This window comes from Pongo abelii, chromosome 5 (genome assembly GCF_028885655.2).
Source record: "Pongo abelii isolate AG06213 chromosome 5, NHGRI_mPonAbe1-v2.0_pri, whole genome shotgun sequence".
Classification (NCBI taxonomy): Eukaryota; Metazoa; Chordata; class Mammalia; order Primates; family Hominidae; genus Pongo; species Pongo abelii.
Window position 1 is genome coordinate 75,948,480 of NC_071990.2, and position 24,043 is coordinate 75,972,522.

The window sequence follows — 24,043 nt, forward strand, 5'->3', positions numbered from 1 at the left end:
TTAGGAAGGTGGGTGAGAGGTCATCTGCTCAACATTCTTCCACACAGGCATCCTCTGAGATGCACACTGTGGTCTCGGATCTCAGTTGCCAATCTGTCCAAGTTGCTGATCCAAGCCAGTCACAGTTTCATGCTCTTGACCAGCCCTACCTCAGCTATTTCCACGGCCTTTCAAAGGCATAGGGAAAAATCTAGATATTCTTTTAGAGTGGCAGGAAACTGAGGCTGTATCAAGCTTTCTCTGACTAAACATACTGGTCACCATTTTTACTCTTTTTCTCCTGAATTCTTAGAGGGAGAACCACAAGTTTTGCCACTCCCTTTGACAAAGACTAAATTGCGCCCCTCAAAATTCATATGCTGAAGCCCTAATCCCCAATGTGACCTTATTTAGAGACAGGACTTTAAGGAGGTAATTCAGGTCAAATAAGGTCATAAGGTTGGAGTTCTAATCTGATAGGATTGGTAGTCTTATAAGAGTTGGAAGAGAGTGAGCTATCTCTACATACACATGAACTGGAAAAAGCCCACGTGAGCACACAGGGAGAAGCCAGCCATCTACAAGCCAACAGAAGAGGTCTCACCAGAACCCAACAATTCTGGCATCCTGGACTTTCAGCCTCTGGAACTGTGAGAAAATACATTTCCATTGCTTAAGCTACAGAGTCTATAGTGTTTTGTTATGGCAGACCAAGCAAACTAAGATACTCTTGGACTCCACCTGGTAATCCCTTCAGTCTAGAATTCTCCACACCAACTCTCTTTGGATTTTATATTACTCTCCATCTTTGTCCCCTATCCACTCCCCACAAAAAAGCTCTGAATAGAGCCTCTTATTTTGGACTACCCCCTCCTACAGCATAAACTTCTCTTGCTTCCTTGTTTCTATCCTCTCAGAGAAACATCTTATCTAAATGGGAAAGAAGAGGGGTGATAAACAAAAATTGGATCCACTTGATTACATATTCTTTCTAATGCTATACCTGGATCCTTGCTTCTGATCCTATACACCAGATATTGATTTCTGTTCTCCCCTTTAGTTGTGACAAATTTCTCTTGAGGCAGTGGTTGCTCTTGGGTGACTACTCAAATGGGGACAGGCCACAGGAAATAGAAAATACTAGGTTAAAAGATCCAATTACTATCGCGCTATAATACATTTTTTATAATTGAGCATAGGCAAATGATAATGTGAAAGCTATAACAATTTTATTATTGTAACCCTTGGTCTCTGAGGTTGTAAGAACAGAGCCACCCAGATTACTTAAGATGATGGGAGTTCTTAGAAAGAATATGCGAAAAAGTGAATAAATACAGAAAGCTGTCTCCACAGCCAGATAGGCCCAAAGAGAACTGGAATATTGTTCATCATTGTTTAACATACACCTGCAGTTCCAGTAACCCAACAGCAATGCTTATGGCCCAGTGCTTGTCATCCCTTCAGAAGGAGGCATCCATTGCAACCCCAGCTATGAAGTAGCTTTCTTTACTCTGAGAATTTCTATGTTCTGGTGTGGTTTTTTGTTTGTTTGTTGTTTGGTTTTTGGTGGTTTTCTAGGTTACTGTTGTCCTTTCTTCTTTCTGTTTTTATGTCTCATAAGGGTCTCAATGGATTAGCTGACCACCATCAAACAGCACATGCCAGGCCACCTCATCCACCTCAGTCTCTCTAATGTCTAGGATATCAAAGGTTGCAAACTAGCCACTTTAAAGACAAAGTGGCCAGGAGATGGCTTTGTTCGCCACACATTATTTTATCAATTTGAGTCAACATTGAAAAACTGGAATATCTTACCAAAATCAGAGTTCTATCATTTTCTGAAACATAAGAATTGACAACACTGGGCCTACAAACTAAAATGGGGTCAATTAGCCTGAGCTAAACTTTACTTTTCCTTGGTGGTCAGAGAATGGCCTCTTCAGTCTAGCAGTTTCAACCACTCATGCCATGTATGCTGAAGAGCTGGGTCAGCTGGCTCTGGAGGCACTTGCATTGGAGACCTCTGTGACCTTTGTCCAGGACAGTTGTCAACTTCTCTAACTGGTTGTGACCAGCATTTACAGGGCCACATGACAAAAAGAATGACAGCAATGTGAAAGGAGCTGCCTCCATTTCTCTCAGTATGAGGCCTTTTCCGCAAATTAGGAACTTCAGAGTTTCAGGGACTATCTGGTAATACCCTGAAAACTTTTTGAAATAGATCAGCTCTCTGGAGGTTGCAGTGAGCTTTGATCACACCACTGCACTGCAGCCTGAGCAACAAACAAAGCAAGACACCAACTCTAAAACATAAAAAATTTTAAAAATGTTTTTAAAAAGATAAACTCTCTCAATGACTGGTTCAGATCTAGAGAAACTCTGCCAACATGAACATCTACCCTTACTGGGTTCTCACTATTCTCATATTTAAATGTCAAATACTGTCCTCTACTGTTGCTTTTCTTAGGACTCTTCTAAAATAAGGGATATCAAGCACCGGGACTAAGGCATTCTTACATAGCTTGTTGAAATCACTTACAGTAAAGTGTATTTCTTGCCCATTTTCGCTCAAGCCCTCCCTTTCAACATTTTTTTCCTATAATCAGTTTTCTTTGATTATTATCTCATCCTTTTGTACAATTGATATAGGAGTTAAAAAGAAATTACTTAGGCAGATAGTCAGAGTATGGAAGTCCTTGGTAAGGTTTTCCTTTTAATGAAAAACAACCCCCAAATCTTTTTTTTCTAACAAAGAGCAGCCCGTAAAATCGAGCTGCAGACATAAACAAGCAAGCTGGAAGCTCTCACAGGTGAATGCCAGCAGATGGGCCCACGGGAATATACTACCTGGGACTAGGCCTGTTCAAAATGGCAGGGCCATCTTCTTCTTGCCAGCTGCATGTACAGTAAGGAGCAGACAAGCTGGTGCCGGCCAAGTGGAAAACCATTTGCATAATAAGATTAGGCGGGGCGACCAGCCTTTTCCGTGCGCTAAGTAAACGTCACATCTGGTCAAACCAATCTGTGAGCTCTATGTAAATCAGACACTGCCTCCTCAAGCCTGCCTATAAAATCTGCTGCGGTCAGCCATCTTTTCATTTTTGGACACCTCTCTCCCACAAAGAGAGAGACAGCTGCTCTGCTCTCGCCTTTCTTCTGCCTATTAAACTTTCTACTCCTTAACCCACCCACACGTGTCCGTGTCCTTAAACCTCTTGGCGCAAGATGAGGAACTCCGGGTATTTACCCCAGACAGCAATGCCACTTCACAATGTCATTAGGGTTCTTTCTGGTCCAAGTTCTATTGCTGTGGTGGTGGCGATGGTTATAAAAGCCTAAATATATTGAATCTAATTAACTAAAATTTTCAGTTAAGCCAAGTTAAGCCCTAAAATCTAGAAAACATCCTTACCATTTTTATCTATAGTAAAACGTGATCAGAACTGACATTTAGATTTAAATATAATCTAATAGGCTCTGAGTTTATAAGGTAAAGAGGCATCCAGGTAGTAGCACTACAAGATCCTGAATCATCAAATATGACTTAACTGGATTTTGTGGTATATTTTAAATTTTTTTCAAGAAAGGAAGTTTGTTTGAGAAATATCTTCTATAGCAGTAAAAGTAAATTAATTCATGGCATAACCCTTGATTAATTAGAAATTTCTGTGAGTCAGATAACCCATTTTCCTAGGCATCCTTGTTAACATTATAATACTAAGACTTTAAATAGAGTCTTTAATCAGAGGCTGTTAGCTCATTAACTTTGAGAATGAGAGTGCTATGAAGCTTGGGAAAAAGCTCACATCCATCCAAGACCCAGCATTTTTGTATAGGTGGAATCTGGTGAAATGAACCTCAAGGGCATTTTTAATGGGCTCCTTCATATTTAATCCAGGGGGGTGCCTGGTAGATAAGCAACATGCTCCTAGTTCCACAGCACTGATAGTAGGTATGTTACTATCCTATGTCTTTTAAAAGAAGTGACTCTTCTAACCCCAAACTTTTCAACCCTGGGAAGCTACCTTTTTAAGTTACTTTGCCTGGTCCCTTCAAGTAAGATGTATCCTCACTTTCTTTATACCACCTCCCACCCACCTTATCACCCAAAACAGACACCCCAGCTAGGGGTAACACCTCATCACCTCAGCCTCCTTTACTTTAATCACATTTTTCCAGTGGAAAGTGGGATTTGCATATTTTAAGGGTAAGAGGAAATGGAAGGTGGAGTTTGAGTCTGCATTATCTCAGAAACTATACAACATACTCCAGCTGGGTCATTGGGCCTCTGAATTCTAATTCTTCTTCTTTCTTGAAAATTGTCTATTCCCAGCAATTTCCTTCATCAGTGGGATACTGATATTAGGCGGTATGTCTTATGACCAAGTGAACGTCTGTGAATTTGAATCCTAAACAGGCAACAGAATAGGTATGCAGTTCAAGCCACTGGTCAACTTTCCAAGTCACCTTTCTCCCTCTGTGCATTGAAGAAATAAGGTGTTCACATTTATCAGAAGGTAAGAAGTTAGGAGTGGGAAAAGCTATTTTTTTCTTACTGAATAAAACTCAGTTCAAACCCTGATTCTGCCAATTAATTATTGGCAAGTGTCCTTGGGGGAAGGAATTTAACTTCTCTGCTTCCTCATCTGCTAAAAGGGCTAATAATTACATATCTTATAGTTTTGTAAGGATTAAACAAGATGGTACATGTGTCTAGCTTATCAGGGATCAATAAAAGTTAACTGCTTTTGAACAGCTTCTAGCAGAGTGCTAATCACAAAGAAGAAGGCTCAGTTGTTTTCTGCTCTTATGTTCCACATATGGATTACTTTCTGCTTGTTAAGACTTGAGTATTTACAAAGCATCAGCAACCTTTTTCTACAGAGTGCTTTATTTAGATTCTCTGAGCTACCAGTGAGAAAAGTCCATTTTGCTAACATGCTTTTGAGATATGGCCACTAAACCTAAAAAACTTAAGAATAATGTTCCAGGGAACCAGATATGAATCTTTTTCTATAAAGTGGATCAAGAATAATTCCAAAGATCCCAGTCCACTAGAGCAAGTTTTCAGAAACAGTTGATTCTGACTGGTCATTCCCCCACATAGGAAAGTATAATCGTGCAGACTGTCCCATTATCCACCAGATATATGACCAACCCCCTGTTCACACTGACTTAAAGGAAGAATACCAACATGGGGCTTGAAAGCTTCCCTTCCATTCAAACCCCTGCTCTTACAGTCTCTGCTTCACAGGTTAAGGGATTTCTCTTGAGATGCTGATTTGTACTTTAAAAAACTTAACTTACACTTGGAAGGCTTGCTGCAATATTATATGATGATGTAATTATTTATGTAGTCCCAGCTGAGCCTATAAAATCCAAAAGTTTTAAAATCTCTATCTACAGTGATAGATCTAGACAGCACTCCTCCACATCAGTTATACACACACACACACACACACACACACACACACACACACTTCCCTCAAATATTTCTGTAAGTCCCAGACCACTTTTTGATGTAACTGTGTTCTCTCTATTTTGACATTCTTGGAGCAGCCCTAGTGGAGCTTAAGATTAAAATCACGTCTTGCAGTTCAAGCAGAGAGTAAAGTACAGACTCTGAAGGTGATCTCATGTGCTCAGAATTATGCCTTTAAAAGTCAAGTTGACTTGAAATATGTATGGACCAAACCAAATATAGCATTTAGACAAGGGGGATTTCTTTACCCAGCCGGAATTAATACAATAAAAAATATTTTTGTCTTTATTATTAACAGTGCTAATTAAGCCAAAACATTTTAAAATGGTGTTTTCTCTTTTTAATTTGGGACTATAACTATTTGTAAAACAAATATGCAGTAAATGATGGTAACAAATTATGATCAGTTTGTTGACTTAGAATAAAGGAAGCCCAGAACAATATATTGCCCACCTTAGGTACTTAATTTGTGGAATTTTTATACAAGATGAATTAAGCAATTCCTGAAAAGTGAAAAATAATTTATATAGTTTTTACACTTATAGGGTCTAGGTCAGTGGCAAAACGAGGGAGTTAATTTGGAGGAGGGCTTTATTAAGTGCCCCCATAAACCTCATTAACCTTCCATGATAACTACCCCAAGCAGAATGCAAGCTAAGTAAAACACTGTGTATGCTATTCAGATTCAACTTCAAAACAAGTCCCAGGCTGCTCCTTCCGAGAGACCACTGTGCCAAAGCTTCTACCTTGACATTCTAGAGACACCGTTGGTCCTAATATCTCTGTGCTTATATCTTCATGATAACAGTCATTCTGCCTTTCAAAATTTTGTGTCATAGTTTGGATCTAAGAGGGTAGGGGTGGGGAACCTACACACAAAAATGAAACGTAAACTATTTGCACAAAGTATTCACTTGCCCAAAAGTGCTAGAGTAGTGGCCTGCACTGTGTGATCTTGGTTGAGTTACATAATTGTTCTAGGCCTCAATGTCTTCACCTGTAGAATGAGGGATTTGAAAGGGCTGATCTCAAAATCTTTTGCAATATTCAGAGCCTCAGATTCAAACAACATCAAACATCTGAATCTGGATGGCTTATCAACAGCTACTACTGATCCTGTGAGCCTGGGTTCCTTTTTGTTATCTTTAACCATTTTTCTGGAAGAGGTGAGAAACCCTTACAGAGTAGGACAAATGTGGAGAATGGAGCTGAAATGCTTCTGGTGCCCGGAGAGTCCCTGCTCTGCCCCGCCCCCAACCTCACCCCTCCACCTCCAAATCAATAAGCCGCCTGGAATGGAGACAGCCTGCAGAGTCTCACCACCGGCGGGAGAAGCTGAGTGAGTGATTATAAGAAGAAAACCACTCAAGCTTATCTCAAACTTCACTTTCTTCCCTTACTCATGTTCACAGTAGAAACAAAGGGAAGCGTTCCCGAAGCAAAGTTCTTGGCTGTGCTTTTTGCTCACGGAGACTTTTCGGGAAAAGGGGAAGGGAGTGCAAAACAAAAAGCAAATAAAGGACTTGGAACAGTCTATAGGACACGAGGACTCCCACTTGTTCTCAAAAATGCCGTTTCCTTATTAGCAGCAGTCCAGCTTCCCCTGCAGGTGCTGCGGCCGCGTTGCTCCTCGGCGGGAGCCTCCTGGAGAGGCTCTCTGGCAGAGCCCCAGGGATGCAGCGACCCGGCCAAGGTCCGTGGTCCGTGGTCCCCGCTGGGGAGGGGCTCCCCGGCAACTTGGCCCGCGGGAAAGAAAGCCTCGGGGTCAGCCTCCTGCCAGCTCTCATAAGTAGATCTAATTATGACCGCTTACTTCAAAAAGAGGATTTAACCCAAAGCAGATTTAGCAGGGCAGTTTCCAAAGGGTAGCAGGAATCCCAGGCTTGACCTTTGAAAAATCCCAAAAACTTCGCTGCCCCGGGAACTCGGCAAGCAAGTCACGGCGGACGCCTGAGATCGCAGAGAAATTCAGAGACGCCAACTTATCAATCAGGTCCTACTAGGGATGTTTAATTTAGAATAAAGTGTCTGTCAGAGAGTGCCCACGGCGTGTGCACTGGTGGTCAGTCAGAGTGTTGAGCTGAGATAAAACGTTGACAGAAAAAAAAAAAAAAAAAGATTTAAGCACTAAAGTATAACTGATTCCATAAAAAATTATTTTAAAACATAAAGTGGTGTGAAAATTAGTGAGAGTCAAAGGTCTCTTAGTGAATTCTTATCTAAAACGTGAAAGTTTGGTGACATATCCCAGTGGTGCTGATGAAAGTATCAAAAGCATGTTAGGGTAATTTTTTTAAAGATTTTTTTTTTTTTACTTTTAAAATTTTCTACATAGCATTTTGCTCAGGAGAGGCTGTTGTAATTGTTTTAATAAAATTAAACAACTTCTATGAGAGAGGGGATTAAAATTCTTAGTCTAGAGTTGACCAACATGAAGGTAGTAAATAAACACATCCTGCATAGGCTTAGTGGATCCTGAATATAAAAATACTCTGTGAACTATCATGCTCTCTATCTGATTATTTCAATTACTCTCACAGAATATAAAAATTAGGAAAACAAAAAACAAAGAAAAATAAACAGCCTGAATAAGTATGGTCACTCCGTCTACACACTTTTATTAAACCAACGACTCCGTAAGTGAACTTATACTACCTCAGGCATTTAGCTTAGGTGGGAAGCTAAAGAAAAGACAGATATCTGGTTCTAAATCAAATAATTTACAAGGTAATGAAAAATAATTCACACAGGTGCTCTCAGAATTATTTGATTTTCGATATTCTAAAAAGTCAATATCAAGTTGCAACTTTTTTACCTGACCACATTTCCACCACAGGACACCTAACCAGATGATTGTTGTAGATAGTCTTGTGCCACATAACGACACTTCTGTCAACAAGGGACTGCATATATGATGGTGGTGTGCCTGAGGCAGCACAAGAGAGCATGATAGTTCAGAGAGTACTTTTTTTTTTTTTTTGAGACAGAGTTTCGCTCTTGTTGCCCAGGCTGGAGTACAATGACGCCATCTTGGCTCACTGCAACCTCTGCCTCCCAGGTTCAAGCAATTCTCCTGCATCAGGCTGAGTAGCTGGGATTACAGGTGAACACCAACATGCCTGGCTAATTTTTGTATTTTTAGTAGAGACAGGTTTCACCATGTTGGCCAGGCTGCTCTCAAACTCCTGACCCCAGGTGATCTGTCTGCCTCGGCCTCCCAAAGTGCTGGGATTACAGGTGCGAGCCACACGCGGCCACCACAGAGTACTTTTATATTCATTACCATTAATATTCATTATACACTTCATATTTTATTTCATTTGCATAGGACTCTAAATAATTTGTTGACATGGGTCTAGTGACTTACTACCTTAAAGGGAGAACAGTGAGTCTGGTATTCACGGCCATTTTCCCCATTGTATCCCATAAGATTATAATACCATATTTTTACTTTACATTTGATATGTTTAGATACACAAATACTTACGATTGTGTTATAGTTGCCTGCAGAATTCAGTAGAGTAACATGCTGTACAGGTTTGTAGCCTAAGAGTAACAGGATGTGCCATATAGCCTAGGTGTGCAGTTGGCTATACATCTAAGTTTGTGTAAGCATACTCTATGATGTTCACATAATGATGAAATCACCTAATGATGGATTTCTCAGAATGCATCCCCTTCATTAAGTGACACATGACTGTATATGTAATTTATACTCTCCTTAGAACCTTGTTTGCAGTATCTGCAGCTTGAGGTTGGAAAGTTCTCAGAGATTGAGGAGGTGGGATTTATTTTCACTGGTTACTCCAGGATGTCGAATCAGTTAGTCTATGTGTTCAAACATGAAGCTAGTTAACCTTAGCTTAACAGGAACTTAAGACAAACATGAGAAACCATAAGTCTGGGATATAGTACACAACAGTTTAGCCATTGTTCACTTTTCCATTTCTCCTTCCGCAAGGGATGTACCAAATCCAATAATAAATAAACATTACCAATAATTTTTTTAAAAAATGTTTAAGCCAAGCCTGTTCTATTTTATGCTTTTATTTACTGTGTAATTGTGATAGCTTCTTCTCGTATATACACTAATCTGGGAAAACTAGATCTCTTTTTTGTAACTAAATAGATAATAAAGCCGGGCTAGGTAAAGCTGTTCGCTAGTGGTTCTCAATTTGCAAGCTCTAAACACAAAAGCAGACATGCTTGGTAACTCAAAGCATGGGGATTCAATATCACTGGTTTCAAAGTCTGTGGAATTCACAGACATAAGCATTCAACCTAGGGAAGAGAAGGGAGATAATAATTTAAAAGATACTGGAAAAAAAAATGGATGGTAAAGAAGAATGTATTATAAAATTTTTTAATTTGGGGTCCCTGCTTCAATTGTGGCAATCCCTGGTCTTAGAAGACTAAATAAATACCTACAAGAATAAACATCAAGGCTCAATGTGTCAGTCTTCAGTTGGTTTGGTTTGTTTTTTTACCCCAAGTTTTAAAAGTTATGCAGCCCTTAGAAAGTTCAGCAGGTAGTTCTAGTCATTAAGTGATTTATACACAGCCAAATACTAATATTTTCTACACTGGTATTAAAAATGAATAGGATTCATTTATAATTGTTAAGTTTAATAATTTGCCTTCCTGAAAAGCAGATTTCCAGCCCAAAGAGAAAAACTAGATTACTTCAAATAGAAAGCAATTTGTAGAAAGACTTTTCAAATGTAGGTGCTTCATTGATCAAGTTTATATTTAAATGTAGTTTACATTTAAATGTAGGTGCTTCGTTGATCAAGTTTAAATATAAAGTTTATATTTAAATGTAGTTTACATTTAAATGTAAGTGCTTCATTGATCATAAACTTATCAATGAAGCACCTACATTTGAAAAGTCTTTCTACAAATTGCTTTCTATTTGAAGCAATCTAGCTTTTCTCTTTGGAGTGGAAATCTGCTTTTCAGGAAGGCAAATTATTAAACTTACACAGGGTGGGGAATATCACACACCGGGGCCTGTCGTGGGGTGGGGGGAGGGGGGAGGGATAGTATTAGGAGATATACCTAATGTAAATGACGAGTTAACGGGTGTAGCACACCAACATGGCACATGTATACATCTGTAACAAACCTGCACGTTGTGCACATGTACCCTAGAACTTAAAGTATAATAAAAAATAAATAAAAAATTAAAAAAAAAGATTTAAAAAATAAAAAAATAAAGTCCTTGAGTTTCTTTCCAGCTTTACAGTTTCATGGCTTTTAACATCCTTGTTGGGAATGTGACGCCCTACCTATACGCAACCCCCAAAACATTCATGTAATAATCTCAGGTAAAATTCTGTATCATTCTCTATGGTTACCACCCATTCAAAAATTGGCTTTAGACCCTGGGCACCTGTCCACGGTGCCCCTGCTTGAAAGACTGATCCCTGAAGGGAGGGGCAGACATGAAAGGGTTATGGGCATCCAGATGTGACTGGTGGTGTGTGTGCACATTACCTCTCCCGCTCCTGCTCCAGCAGGTTGGTGAAGTCGTCGCTCTTGTTCATGTAGTCAGTGTGTTTATGCTTCTCGTTCTCTAACTCGTATACGGTGCGCCTATGACACTTCTCGGCCAGCAACAGCTGTTCTAGCATGCGCCGGTAGGTTTCTTTCTGTTTTTCCTCAAGTCTGTCCAGCTGAATAAGCAAACATGGGAAGGAGCTTAATATTTTCTTGCATTTGCATACGACCCTAAATAGACATGGGTCTAGTGACTTATTACCTGAAAGCGAGAACAGTGAGTCTGGTATTCACCACCATTTCCCCCATTGTATCAGTTCCTTTATGCCGATTGGCTGTATAAACCAATCATAATAATGCTGCAGTAACTTCTGGCTTTCTGGCTTTTTTGTAAACATATATATGGTTCCTAAACTTTTTTCCTTTTTTGGGGGGGTGGGATATACCACAATGTTATCCATTCTACTGTTGATGACCATTTGGGTAGTTTCCAGCTTGGGTCTATTACAAATAATGCTGTTCTGAATACTCTAATACATGTCCTTTAGTAAACATATAGCATATGTGTCAGGTGTATACCTATGAGTGAAATATGGGTCATAGGATATGTGTATATGTAGCTTTATTAGATATGCTAAGCAATTTTCCAAAGAAGCTGTACCAATTTACGCTCCTACAACCAGTGTTTAGGAGTTTTGATTGTTCTACATCCTTGTCAACATTTAGTATTTTTAAAACTTTTAGCTGGGCATGGTGGCTCATGCCTGTAATCCCAGCACATGGGGAGGCTGAGGCAGGCAGATCATGAGGTCAGGAGTTCGAGACCAGCCTGACCAACATGGTGAAACCCTGTCTCTACTAAAAATACAAAAATTAGCTGGGTGTGGTGGCACATGCCTGTAATCCCAGCTACTCGGGAGGCTGAGGCAGGAGAGTCGCTTGATCCCTAGAGGCAGAAGTTGCAGTGAGCCAAGATCTCACCACTGCACTCCAGCCTGGGCAACAGAGGGAGACTCCATCTCAAAAACAAAAAAAACAAAAAAAACAAAAAAAAACCTTTTAACCATTTTGGTGGGTGTGTAGTGTTCGCTCAATGTGATTTTAATGCTCACTTACCTGATAAAGTTCAAACACTTTTTCATTTGTTTATTGGTCATTTGGGTTCCTAAACTTGCAGGAAAACAACTCTTTCACGGTTTTAATGAGATATCACAAAGCTCTATACTCAGAAAGAGGATAACACCCTTCCTAATAGAAAAATTAAGATCTCAGCATGTACATGCACCAGACTTCTCCCCTGGAAAGTAATTTTCATCACAATCTGTTTTTAAAGCTTGCAGCTATATGCATTTCTAGGAAAAGTATATGTAGGATCCAAAGTCCTCTTTTTTTCAAGAGGACTAAATATAGGGAGGATTTCAGAACTTATAGACAGTACATATCTCTAAAAGAGTTCTTACCAAATGTTATTACAGAGGCCGGGCGCAAAGGCTCATGTCCATAATCTCAGCACTTTGGGAGGCGAAGGCGGGTGGATTGCTTGAGGTTAGGAGTTCGAGACCAGCCTGACCAACATGGTGAAACCCTGTCTCTACTAAAAATACAAAAATTAGCCAGGCGTGTTGGCAGACGCCTGTAATCCCAGCTACTTGGGAGGCCAAGGCAGAAAAATCGCTTGAACCCGGGAGGCAGAGGTTGTAGTAAGCTGAGATCACACCACTGCACTCCAGCCTGGGCAACAAAGCAAGACTCCATCTCAAAAACCAAAACCAAAACAAAACAAAACAAAAGAATAAAAAATCTGTAAATATTATTGCCAGGTCTTTGTGCCTCTTTCTCTGGTCAGGTTATAAGATTTTTTTTTTTTTGAGACCAAGTCTCACTCTGTTGCCCAGGCTGGAGTGCAGTGGAACGACCACGACCTCTCAGCTCACTGCAACCTCCACCTCCTGGGTTCAAGCGATTCTCCTGCATCAGCCTCCCAAGTAGCTGGAATTACAGGGCACAAGTCACCACGTCCAGCTAATTTTTGTATTTTTAGTAGAGATGAGTTTTTACCATGTTGGCCAGGCTGGTCTCAAACTCCTGACCTCAGGTGATCCGCCCACCTTGGCCTCCCAAAGTGCTGGGATTACAGGCATGAGCCACCGCACCTGGCCTGGCCAGGTTATATGATTTTAAAGAGATCATGCCTTGATCACCTTTTTAGTCCCTGGTGTTGAGCACAGGCCCTGGTACAAAGTTGATGTTCAGTAAGTGTTTGTTAAATTGGACCAAATCTTACAATCTTGATATTTCCCTATCCTACTGACTATCCTATTTTCCCCTTTGAATTCTAATTCAGTGTTCCGCAACTTTGGTACTGCTGAGGCCAGATACATCTTTATTTCGGGGTGCTGTGAGCTGGAGGATGTTTAGCAGCATCCCTGGCCTCTGTCCACTAGATGCCAGTAAGCACCACCTCCTGTGTGACAATCAAACCATCCTGACATTGCCAAATGTTCCCTGGAGGGAAAAATCCACCACCACCCCAATTGAGAACCACTGTTCTAGTTGAAATAGACATATTTAAAATCAGTTCTCAATCTCACAACCAACTTTCTGAAACCCCACGGGGTAACTCCACAGAGTCTCAGCATCAGAGCTATTCCCCTTTAGTTTCTGTTTGCTCTTCAGTTATAAGGAGGATTTGAAGCTCTCTCTATAATTGTATGATATGTTCATTGTGAGTGAATCATTCCTGGGGCCCAAAATAAAAGACAGCTGCTCACATTATCTTCTTCCCAGATCTCCACTTCCCTTGTTTAGGAGTAGGTGACCAGATACAGAGTGGTGGAGAAGCCCACGTTAATGGGTGGCTGATAATATCTGTGATCATCAGGAATTGCTAATTGTATTTTTACATCTTCTAATAATTTTTTGTAGTCTTTTTTTTTTTTTGAGATGAAGTTTTGCTCTTGTTGCACAGGCTGGAGTGCAATGGCATGATCTCGGCTCACTGCAACCTCCACCTCCTGGGTTCAAGCAATTCTCCTGCCTCAGCCTCCCGAGTAGCTGAGATTACAGGCTCCTGCCACCACACCCAGCTAGTTTTTGTATTTTTAGTAGAGACGGGGTTTCACCATGTTGGCCGGGCTGGTCTTGAACTCCTGACCTCAGGTCACCCACCTCTGCCTCCCAAAGTGCTGGGATTACAGGCATGAGCCACCGCGGCCGGTCAATTTTTGTAGTCTTAAAGGGACAGTCTATACATGAGGTTTTCCCATTGTAATAGCTCCATTCCCTATTACAAAATATTCTCCCCAAAAACTTTCCAAATTTCTACAAGTGTGATTTTCAACATATTTTAGAGAACGTGTCAAGCATTGCTGAAACATCATCATCATCAAAAATGTAGAAAAAGCAACTTTCCCCCCTTTTTCAGTCTTCCTGCTTTATCATAAAATAGGACTCTCCATCTTTTGGAAACTATTTGAAGATCAGTATTTTCCCTGTTTCTTCAGGCCCTACCCAACTCCTCCAAAAGGAAGGAGAGGTGACTTATTTGAAAGTTGTGTTTGGAATAGGGAACTGGATGTGTGCAGCCCAGCCCTTTCATTTCTTATTTTTTACTCTGCCTGTCATACAGTGATACATTGTGATCTCAGGGCTCAAACTCTTCTGCAGTATCTCTCAATCCGTGTAAGGAATTCTGGAGAGGAAGGTGGCAGCATTACTAATCGGATGTTTGACTGGGAAATGTAAAGAGATAGTCATTACATGGACATCTGGAGAAAAAAACAGCACATGGAAGTATCAAGTGTTCTGGGGCCGCCTAGACAGAGGGTAGGCCTTAGCCTTTTTACCTCTATCCTTGTAGGCTTTTGAGACTGGTTGTTTGCAATAGCTACAGTTCTGGACTAAGCCACTGGAGTAGGTGGCTGAAGTCTTTGTGGGTAATATTCACCTCACCAACACTAGCACAGCTTGACCACAACAGTAATTACATTATCTGGAAAGCAGTCTTTTCATCTCTTAATGCATAAGTTACTGAGGCATTGGTGTATGTAGTGTGTTTCTTAGGCAGAGCTGCAGATCCAGACTTTAGAATGTAGAGGCTGTAAATTCTTCTGCTATAACACACATTAGTGTGTGAGGTTTTAGGTGTCAATTTTAAGTTTTGGATGTAAGAATAACAAAGGTAGCAAAAGATCAGCTGTACCAGATGCTGTTTCTTGTTATTTTGTTTGGAACTACATCAGTCTCCTAAGAGAGAACAGAGGTAGCCTGTTTTCTTGGCTCTATGTGGCTTGTCCAGAGGCTCTGAAGACTATATCCCATAATTATAGATTCTGTAGATTCATTAATCATAGATACTATATGTACATGGCTTTTGGTTTTCAGGATCCAAGCTGTGGCTTAGTGTAGAGGAATGGGTTTTATTAAATGACCAGTGAAAGTAGAATGGGTACCTATTGCTTTGGAAATATAGATTCTACTTGGACGAAGTGGAAGGAAAATTGAATGAGATAATCATAACACCAAATGCCAAAAATTTACTAAGGAAAGAGTGTACCTGGAAGTCTTATTCTAATGAATAAAGTTAGTGGAGAAGTACAATAACTTGAGGAGAAATTTCAGTATGTTTTAGATAAAAAAGGCATGATTCAAGAAGTGTTTTTAGCTCTGTTACCTGCAAAGGGCTAACTGGAGAAGTATTAAGGAATTGCGGAAAAGAGAAGTCTACTTAAAAGCAAATATGAGGTCTTAAAGACCAAACTAGATTTACACAAAGGAGAAATGGATCTAAGTACTCTTAAAAATAGGGATATTAAAATGGAAGGTATTTCAGACATTGTTGAATCAGAATGCGTGTCCAGAGAAGATAGAGACAGGAGAGCCCAGAGGACAGAGCAGTGTGACTTTCCTCACAAAGAAGGCATTAGGATCCAGGAAGGGATTGAGGAGGACACTGTAAATGGTCTGAGAGTCTTTCATGAGCTCAACTGGGGGCCCTTCCCCTTGAAGACTGCAACATCTATTCAAAGTGGTTATATAAAATATGACCAGATTTAAGAATCGAAATCTGGGAAGATCAGGGTAAGACATCTGAAGCATTATTTGGTGAATTTCAGTGTCTCAGTTGTTGTAGACGGAATTGCCAACATTTATTTATTTTTATTTATTTATTTATTTATTTATTTATTTATTTTTTGAGACAGAGTCTCGCTCTGTCGCCCAGGCTGGAGTGCAGTGGCACGATCTCGGCTCACTGCAACCTCTGCCTCCCAGGTTCACACCATTCTCCTGCCTCAGCCTCCCAAGTAGCTGGGACCACAGGCGTACACCACCACTCCCAGCTAATTTTTTGTATTTTTAGTAGAGATGGGGTTTCACCGTGTTAGCCAGGATGGTCTCGATCTCCTGACCTCGTGATCCACCAAAGTGCTGGGATTACAGGCATGAGCCACCGCGCCCAGCCCTTATTTATTTTTGAGAAAGAGTCTTGCTCTGTTGCCTAAGCCAGAGTGCAGTGGTGCCATCTCGGCTCACTGCAACTGCTGAGGCCTCCCAGGTTCAAGCAATTCTCGTGCCTCAGCCTCCGGAGTAGCTGGGATTACAGGCACCCGCCACCACACCTGGCTAAGTTTTGTATTTTTAGTAGAGATGGGGTTTCATTATGTTGGTCAGGCTGGTCTTAAACTCCTGACCTCAAGTGATCTGCCCGCCTCGGCCTCCCAAAGTGCTGGGATTACAGGCATGAGCCACCGCGCCCAGTGAAATTGCCAATATTACACGGGCCCTGAGTGAACATACTCAAGAAATGTTGGGATGTAGTGTTTGAAGGAAAGATGAGACAAAGACAAGGAGATTTAGGCAGGACAGCATCAGATAAGTCCAAATGTGGGTGTGGTTAATGGAAAAAGGCCCTTTAATGAAGATTATCCAACTCAAGAACATGAAAATAGATAAGATTTAGGTTTAACAAAGAATACTCTTGGCAGACTCGGAATTCCTTGATTTCACATCTCTCATTGAGGGAGTCCACATAATGAAGAATATGGAAGGCAATATTAGAAAAACAAATGTCTGGGAGCACTTGAAGAAAATGACTAAAATGCTGAAGCAACAACTCAGCTGAGCCTTCCTCTCTCACAACAGAAAAAGTTGTGGCAGAAGAAAAGATTTTTGTTGCCTTGAGTCAGACAAGTTACTCAAGGATTGAAAGTTCAAACATGAGGGGAGGCTAAGTTCTGAGGAAGAGTAAGGTCTGATCCCTTCTGGGCCTCAAATTACACAGGCTTCAGAAGGCTGACCCTCTAAAGCGATGGGCTTCCTAGGCCTGGGAACAGGGCCTGAAAAAAGAAAAAGATCAAAGAGGTCTTAAATACTCAGGTGGGAAAATTGAGTACCTAAAATGAGACCTAGGCACTGAAGAGGTCACCACTGCAAATCCCTAGACTTTACAAAAAGACAGGAAAGTTTTGAATGCCACTCACTGAGGGCAAAGACAATACCTGCAGACAGGCTCCACCCAACCTCGAGCTTGCCATTTCCCATAATTATTAAGCTGCTGATGACAACAGGCTCTGGTAAGAGCAGAATTACCAGAACCCTGCTATAGCTGAAGATTTTCTCTATCTACCTTCCTTCCCTCAGACATGCCCAAAATCTCTGCTTCAGTCTCTGGTAGGAGTAACATGGACCTTCTTTATACTGAGTCCTAAGGTCAAGGAATATAATTTTGCTTGAGAAAAATGTATCTTAGTGCTAGAGACTCTCTTGTATTTTTTAAATTTATGAGTGTGAAGTTGTACTGTGATAATTGCATGTGTCCTAATAATTCTTTAGATCCTTCAGAAAAAAGTAGACTCTAGGGACTTCCGGATATATTAATACAACTTTGAAAATGCCAGTGAGTCCAGATTTTTTTACTAAAGGAGAAAACAAAAACAAACTCTACCCAGACAATCAATTGAGATCCCACTGGCTTAGGCTAAGCAGAATACAAAATTAGGAAGGAAAGAAATGAAAACCTTCAATGTTTTTGGAATTTTACTTAAGAATTATGAACTTTGATATTCCAGACTTTAATTTACAAAGAAGGGCAGAGAGATTTAATATTTGCCATTTAATTCTTCCCCAGATATTTGGCAAGGGAAATAGGTCCACTGTATTGGGTTCATTGTTTAACCGCTGGTGAGTTCTACTGGATACCCTCGCTGGTCCTAATATGGTATGGAAATAAGAATGATCAGTGATTTTTGGCTTAAGGTATAACATTGCTTCTAGGAAACAAGAGCTAGACTACCTGCTCGTGATCCCAGGAGGCTAATGGAACACTGATGTATCACGGTTCCTGCCTTGTGAATTTGGAAGCAGGATTCTGCTCCTAGATAACAAGAACTTGACTGTTAATTTAAAAGGGTTAACAGACCCAAAATGTGGAAGTGGTGGAAGGCAATCTTTTCTCCTTCTATCATTCTATTTCTCTCACAAAATGGACTTCATTTTGGCAGTATCAGGAAAAGTATTTTCTGCCCTCTCTCTCTGCCTTCTCACTCACTTCTCCCCAAAAGGGAAATGACTCTTCAGATTGTTAAGAGGAGAAAGGAACCATGAAATATGCCCAGCTTTGCCAGTTCCAGAAGGACAACTCACAGGGTGAGTGTTTTCTGTTCTGATCCTCTGTCCCTGAGTTAGGAATATTTAGGTCAGGCCTACTTTCTAAAGGTAGGTCAGAAACTCCCCTCTCTGTGTTCAGCCCATAGAAGCCAGTGGATTGGAGGCAGTAATCCTGGGTAAGTGTGTATGCTCTGCAGACCCACCTCTCCCTTGGTGGTGAGGGTGGGGAGTGTCATCCCAAGCTCTAGCCTTGGAAGAAAATACTTCAGAAGCCCAAATGAGACCATTTATCCAAGCTGAGTTCTCTAACCCAAGTTATTACTATTATCATATTAAACAAATACATGTTTTTGACCTCTGTGTCTTTTACTCCTCAAATCTCTCCAAGTTTCAAACCAATTAAGGGTATGAGCAGTTATCATTTTTGAATCCCAGCAAATACTAATGACTAATACTTGCTGAGTACTTAGAATATGCCAGAGACTATGTTAAGAGTTTTATAGGCATTGCTTTATTAAATCCTCACAGCAGTTCTATGAGGTGGACACTGTGGTTCCTCATACCCCACAGATGAGGAAACTGAGGCTTAAAGAGCTTACATAATCTGCCTATAGCCATACACAGCTAGCAGTGGTAAGTCTCAGACGTGAAAGTAGATCCAGCCTGTTGACTGCATCCTATCTTATAATCATCTCTTAACTCTTCAGGAAAAGATGAGAATAGAGCTCCAGTCTATTCTTGCTGCAGTAATTTGAAAACTATGGGACTATCAATCTGTTGTGAATGCTGTCTAAAGCAGATCCTATCTCTCAGAGTTATCAAACTGCGCTGCTCCAAAGGCTTGACATAAATTACATGTTAAACGTATAGTAAGTTATTTCAGACTTTTAATTTCTGTTCTCTTTTTTCATTCATGACACTAATTTCACATCTGTAATTTTTTTTATATAAAGTCTGAAGGGTCAATGTGAAAAACTGGCATCGTAATCTGGCTCGAACTTCTACTACAATGTGAAAGTATTTTTAAAATGTGGTACTATGAGTAATTGATAATAATAGTCATAGCCCTAGTAGAATTCCTTTCATCTCAAATAATTGCCCTAAGCATTTCATTAGGATTTTGCCTCTATCACTGTATTTTAGCCACTCACATTAGATCATTTTCATTATGAAAGAGTTTATAAAATTCAAAAAAGTGTCTTTATAACCATATCAGTGATAAGATCAATTTAATTTTAGGTTACCAATTTTGTAAGAATCCTGACAGCTCAATGTTAAAACTGGTAAGTACTTATTTTTACACATATCATTTCTTAGGTAAGTAAAAGAATAATATACTGCAAGAGCATGTAACTATCAGAACCACATGGAAAAATATATTTCAGGCTTTGGTATGTTTAAAGAAAAGCTTCTACAATTCTTAACATTGAAGCTTATCCACTATAACCCTTGACTTATTTAATTACACTTTAATTGTATATTAGTGTATCATCAAAATTTTGCCTTTGAAAGAAAATGTTAAAGCATGTAAATGGAAGAATGTGAAGATATCTCCCTGAGGTTCCCAACCAGGGGACTTGTTGGTGTCATATTTTTACCTCTGAAATCGGTTTCTCATAGACATCTTCTCCTATGGATTCCTCCTGGGCAAGAATGGCATCTCGGTGCAGGACCCGCAGCACTTTCTCTGGCTCCGCAGACCCGTAATGAGCCTCCAGAACCTCAGGCTTGGTTTTCTCTGTCTTCAGCATGTGGATCACATCTTCTCTAGCCTGTAATAGAAAGTGCAGCAAGATCAGACGACTGACAATGTAAATCGCATACTGGGCTCAAAAAATCAACAGAGAGCTTATTGAATACATCCCCATCTTGTCAGGGCTATTGGCAAATTCACTGGGTATTCTGCTCTAATTTTTTTTTTTGTTTAACCAAAAGCAGATTGGCAAGCAGATACTCTGCTTCAGGTTGCTAGGAAGCAGGCAAGCAGAAAAAAGGATTTGTGCTAATATTAACTACATAAAAATTGCTTTATCTAAGTAGCAATAATTTGGGATGGGGTGGGGGAGGGAGGCAAGCAGGGCTGGTCCTGGCATACTTAACCTGTTTCAGTGCACATGAGGTCAATGACAGTCTAAAATCTTCTAGTTTTCTATTGATGTTCTCAATGTAGTATTCAAATCTGGTTTAAAATAAAACCCTGCTGCCTCCATTCTAGTTATAACTTCATGTGTAATTAACAAACAGCCTTTATTGGTGATTTCCTGTTTCTCATTAGGTGATTCATTTTCCACAGAAACACATGGTTGAGAACTCACACGATGCTTGGCTGTCCTTTTCAAATCTAATGTATCTAATGTATTCACAATAAAGGTGAAATTTCACCCCTTTAACATCCAGACTGTCAGTTAGACAAGTCAGCTTGGTAGGTCAGAGTTTTGTTTGTTTGTTTCTTAGCACAACGTATTGCTGAAGCTTTCAAGAAAACCACGATTGTAGGCTTTATATCATACTGTCTGTGGTTCCCATCACATAATGCAAATACACCTGTTTATGTTTTGCACTGGTTAGTAGCGATGATCTTTCTAGTTATGATGGAGCTGACATTTGCTGAATGTATTTCCATATGGGGACACACTTGGAGCTATTTTTCCAGTAATGGTGATGGGTAAGAAGTGCCCTGACTTCATTCCAACTTATACTAAAGAAAAAGCTGGTTGGGAACAAAGTTTCAGCCTATGACAATGGAATAGAGTTTTCTCCTATATTGATGCTAACTGTGGGACTGAAATTATAAACCTGGTTCATTATTATGATATTCTAAAGAAGAGAGCTAACTAGTCAACTATGAGTATTCACGATACAACCATTATAAAGTTTGTCTTTCTTGAGGTTTCTCACTTTTGTTGCTTTTTCGGTCTCCAAATTAATCTAATTCCATATGGCTACAGAATAATTCATTACTGAGATATCAATGAACTGGAATTTGCAGATTTGAAATGTCTCTGCCACATATACATATGCTCACTTCAAGACAAAAATGGAAAATATGAATTTTGAAGAACCCAGTGGTTTAGAATGTTGGTGAGAATGTTGAAGTCAGGAAGTAGTTTAACGGAAAGGCAATGTGTCTCCATGCAGGTTGAAAGAAGATAAGCACAGACGCAGGGTCAAGTTAGCCTGTACACTGTGCTCATCAGAAAAAGGTGCCCACTTTATCCAGGAGACACAGCCCTGAGTCAGAGAGCAGCTTACCTGATGAGTGAAGAGCAGGCTGTATTTTAGCCCATTCATCCTCTCTGCCAGGCACCACTGCACAAGGCATAACTCCCAATCTGTACTGAAGGAGCCTCAAGTTATGTAGACTGCTATTGGTCTTCAGGCAGAAAGTGCTCCTATGTTCATCTGACATAGGTGAATATATAAAGCATATTCTAAAATAATGATTCACAATGCTGACTGTGCTGAAGTCACTTGAGGAACTCTAAAAAATCCCAAGGCCCAGGCCATTCCTGACCAATTACATTCTAATCTTTTGGAGAAGGACCTACACATCAACACTTTTTAAGGCTCCCAGGTGATTCCAAGGTTGAGAGTACTGTGCCACACTAATAGATTACGAGACATAGCAACTAAATTGAATACAAATCCTTGGCATCATCCAAAGTAAACTTTCTTACTTTGGTGGAAGTGCATTTCCTTTTTCCGATCTTAAAAAGGTGTCATCACCTTTCTCCTTTAAGTCATCCTCACACCCGAGATCAGTTTTTTGCTTTGACCAAATCTGAAAGAGACAAACTCGTCTTTAAAGAAGAAACACCATACTGTGAATTTAGTGACTTATGTAATGACAGGAAAGGAAAATTTAGAATCACATTTAAAGTGAAAAAATTGCGATGATAGAAGGTTGGCAAGTTGGAAGTTCTTGATAACAAACTACTGTCTCTTTCTCATCTTTAAATCAGATGAAGTAAAGGCCATTTTATAAAGCTCATTTTTCTAACATGTGAAATATGAAGTCTTATAGAGCAGACATAGAATGTACTGTCCTTTGAAAAAATAAATAAATAAAAAAATTTAATATAAAAAATTAAAAAGAATGTACTGTTGTTTGTACTATAAATTGAGATACTGATTACAAAATTTCTGAAAGACTAAAAGAAAAGGGCTTAGAAGACAGGGTAGTAATATTAAGGGCTGGTTTTTTTGTTTGTTTGTTTTGTTTTTCTGTTTTTTGTTTTTGTTTTTGTTTTTGAGACAGAGTCTCAGTCTGTCAACCAGGCTGGAGTGCAGTGCCGTGATCTTGGCTCACTGCAACCTCCACCTCCCGGGTTCAAGTGATTCTCCTGCCTCAGCCTCCTGAGTATCTGGGACTACAGGCACATGCCGCCTCGCCTGGCTAATTTTTGTATTTTTAGTAGAGACAGGGTTTCGCCACGTTGGCCAGGCTGGTCTCGAACTCCTGACCTCAGGTGATCTGCCTGCCTCGGCCTCCCAAAGTGCTGGGATTACAGGCGTGAGCCACTGCACCCGGCCTAAGGACTGTTTTTAACCTCTTTTTTTTGTTTGTACAGGTATGTATTTTCTAAATTTTCTACAGTAAATATGTAACTAGTTTTACAAAGAGAAACAAAGTAGTACCTTCATAAAGAAAAAAGAAATACTTCATCATTCCTTATTCCCCATAAATAAAACAAAGGCAAATAATTTCATAGAAAGTTCTGTCTTTTTTATGCACCCAATGCTGAGAAAGCCACTTTCATTCTGACTATAGACAATCCTATGCACAGTATCTCTAGGATTTAACACAAAGAAGGGTGTAAAACAAAAATTGCTCAAGGATTATTCTATGCCCTCTTTTTGGCATTGTCTTGATTTCTTTCAGAATTATTTCAAACACACCAGTAAAGCCAGAGGTAAAACAGCCACTGAGCTGGGTAAGTGTACTGAAAGCAGGGTAGTATAAGGATTATAGGTTTTCCCACCTAATATTTATTATGATTTAGTCACATTCTAACTAGACAGCTGAAGGAATCACAGCAGAACTATTTCCATATGGTCTTTCCACAAATGACATTCTGAAAAACTGTTTGTCCTTAGTTATGGATAAAGGTAATCAGAAAGTGGCTCTCAAATGTAAACTGTATCAAGTAATCTTGAGAGCATCAGTTGTACTGCTGGTTTGCACAAGTTTACATGGCTTGAGCATAAAAAAAATAAATCTTAAAGTTATCAAGCAAATACAAATTTTAATTAAAATATAGGAATAAAATTTATGTCATGATATAGTAGAATGTGTCCAGCTTTGAAGAGACACAGAAATAGTTTCCAGTCTCAGCTAAGCTGTGTGATTTGTGCAAGCTGCTAACATTGCTTTGACCTAATTTATCATTTATGAAGTTGGATCATAATAACTTTCTTATACACTTGTTGTTAGTTTAAAATCAGATGTAAATATATAAGATGCCTAACATAAAACTT

General features: G+C 39.8%; 1 protein-coding gene across 2 annotated transcripts in view; it reads right to left on the reverse strand.

The window, feature by feature from the left end:
- The window catches only part of FILIP1 (filamin A interacting protein 1), a 235,642-nt gene that overhangs the window by 47,341 nt on the left and 164,258 nt on the right, over positions 1–24,043 (reverse strand). For both annotated transcript variants that reach the window (XM_063724869.1, XM_024248040.3), the window contains exons 3-4: positions 20,164–20,337; positions 10,958–11,136 (exon numbers count right to left, since the gene is read on the reverse strand). In XM_063724869.1, coding sequence (XP_063580939.1) covers positions 10,958–11,136; positions 20,164–20,337 — 353 coding nt within the window. The remainder of the gene's footprint in view (positions 1–10,957; positions 11,137–20,163; positions 20,338–24,043) is intronic.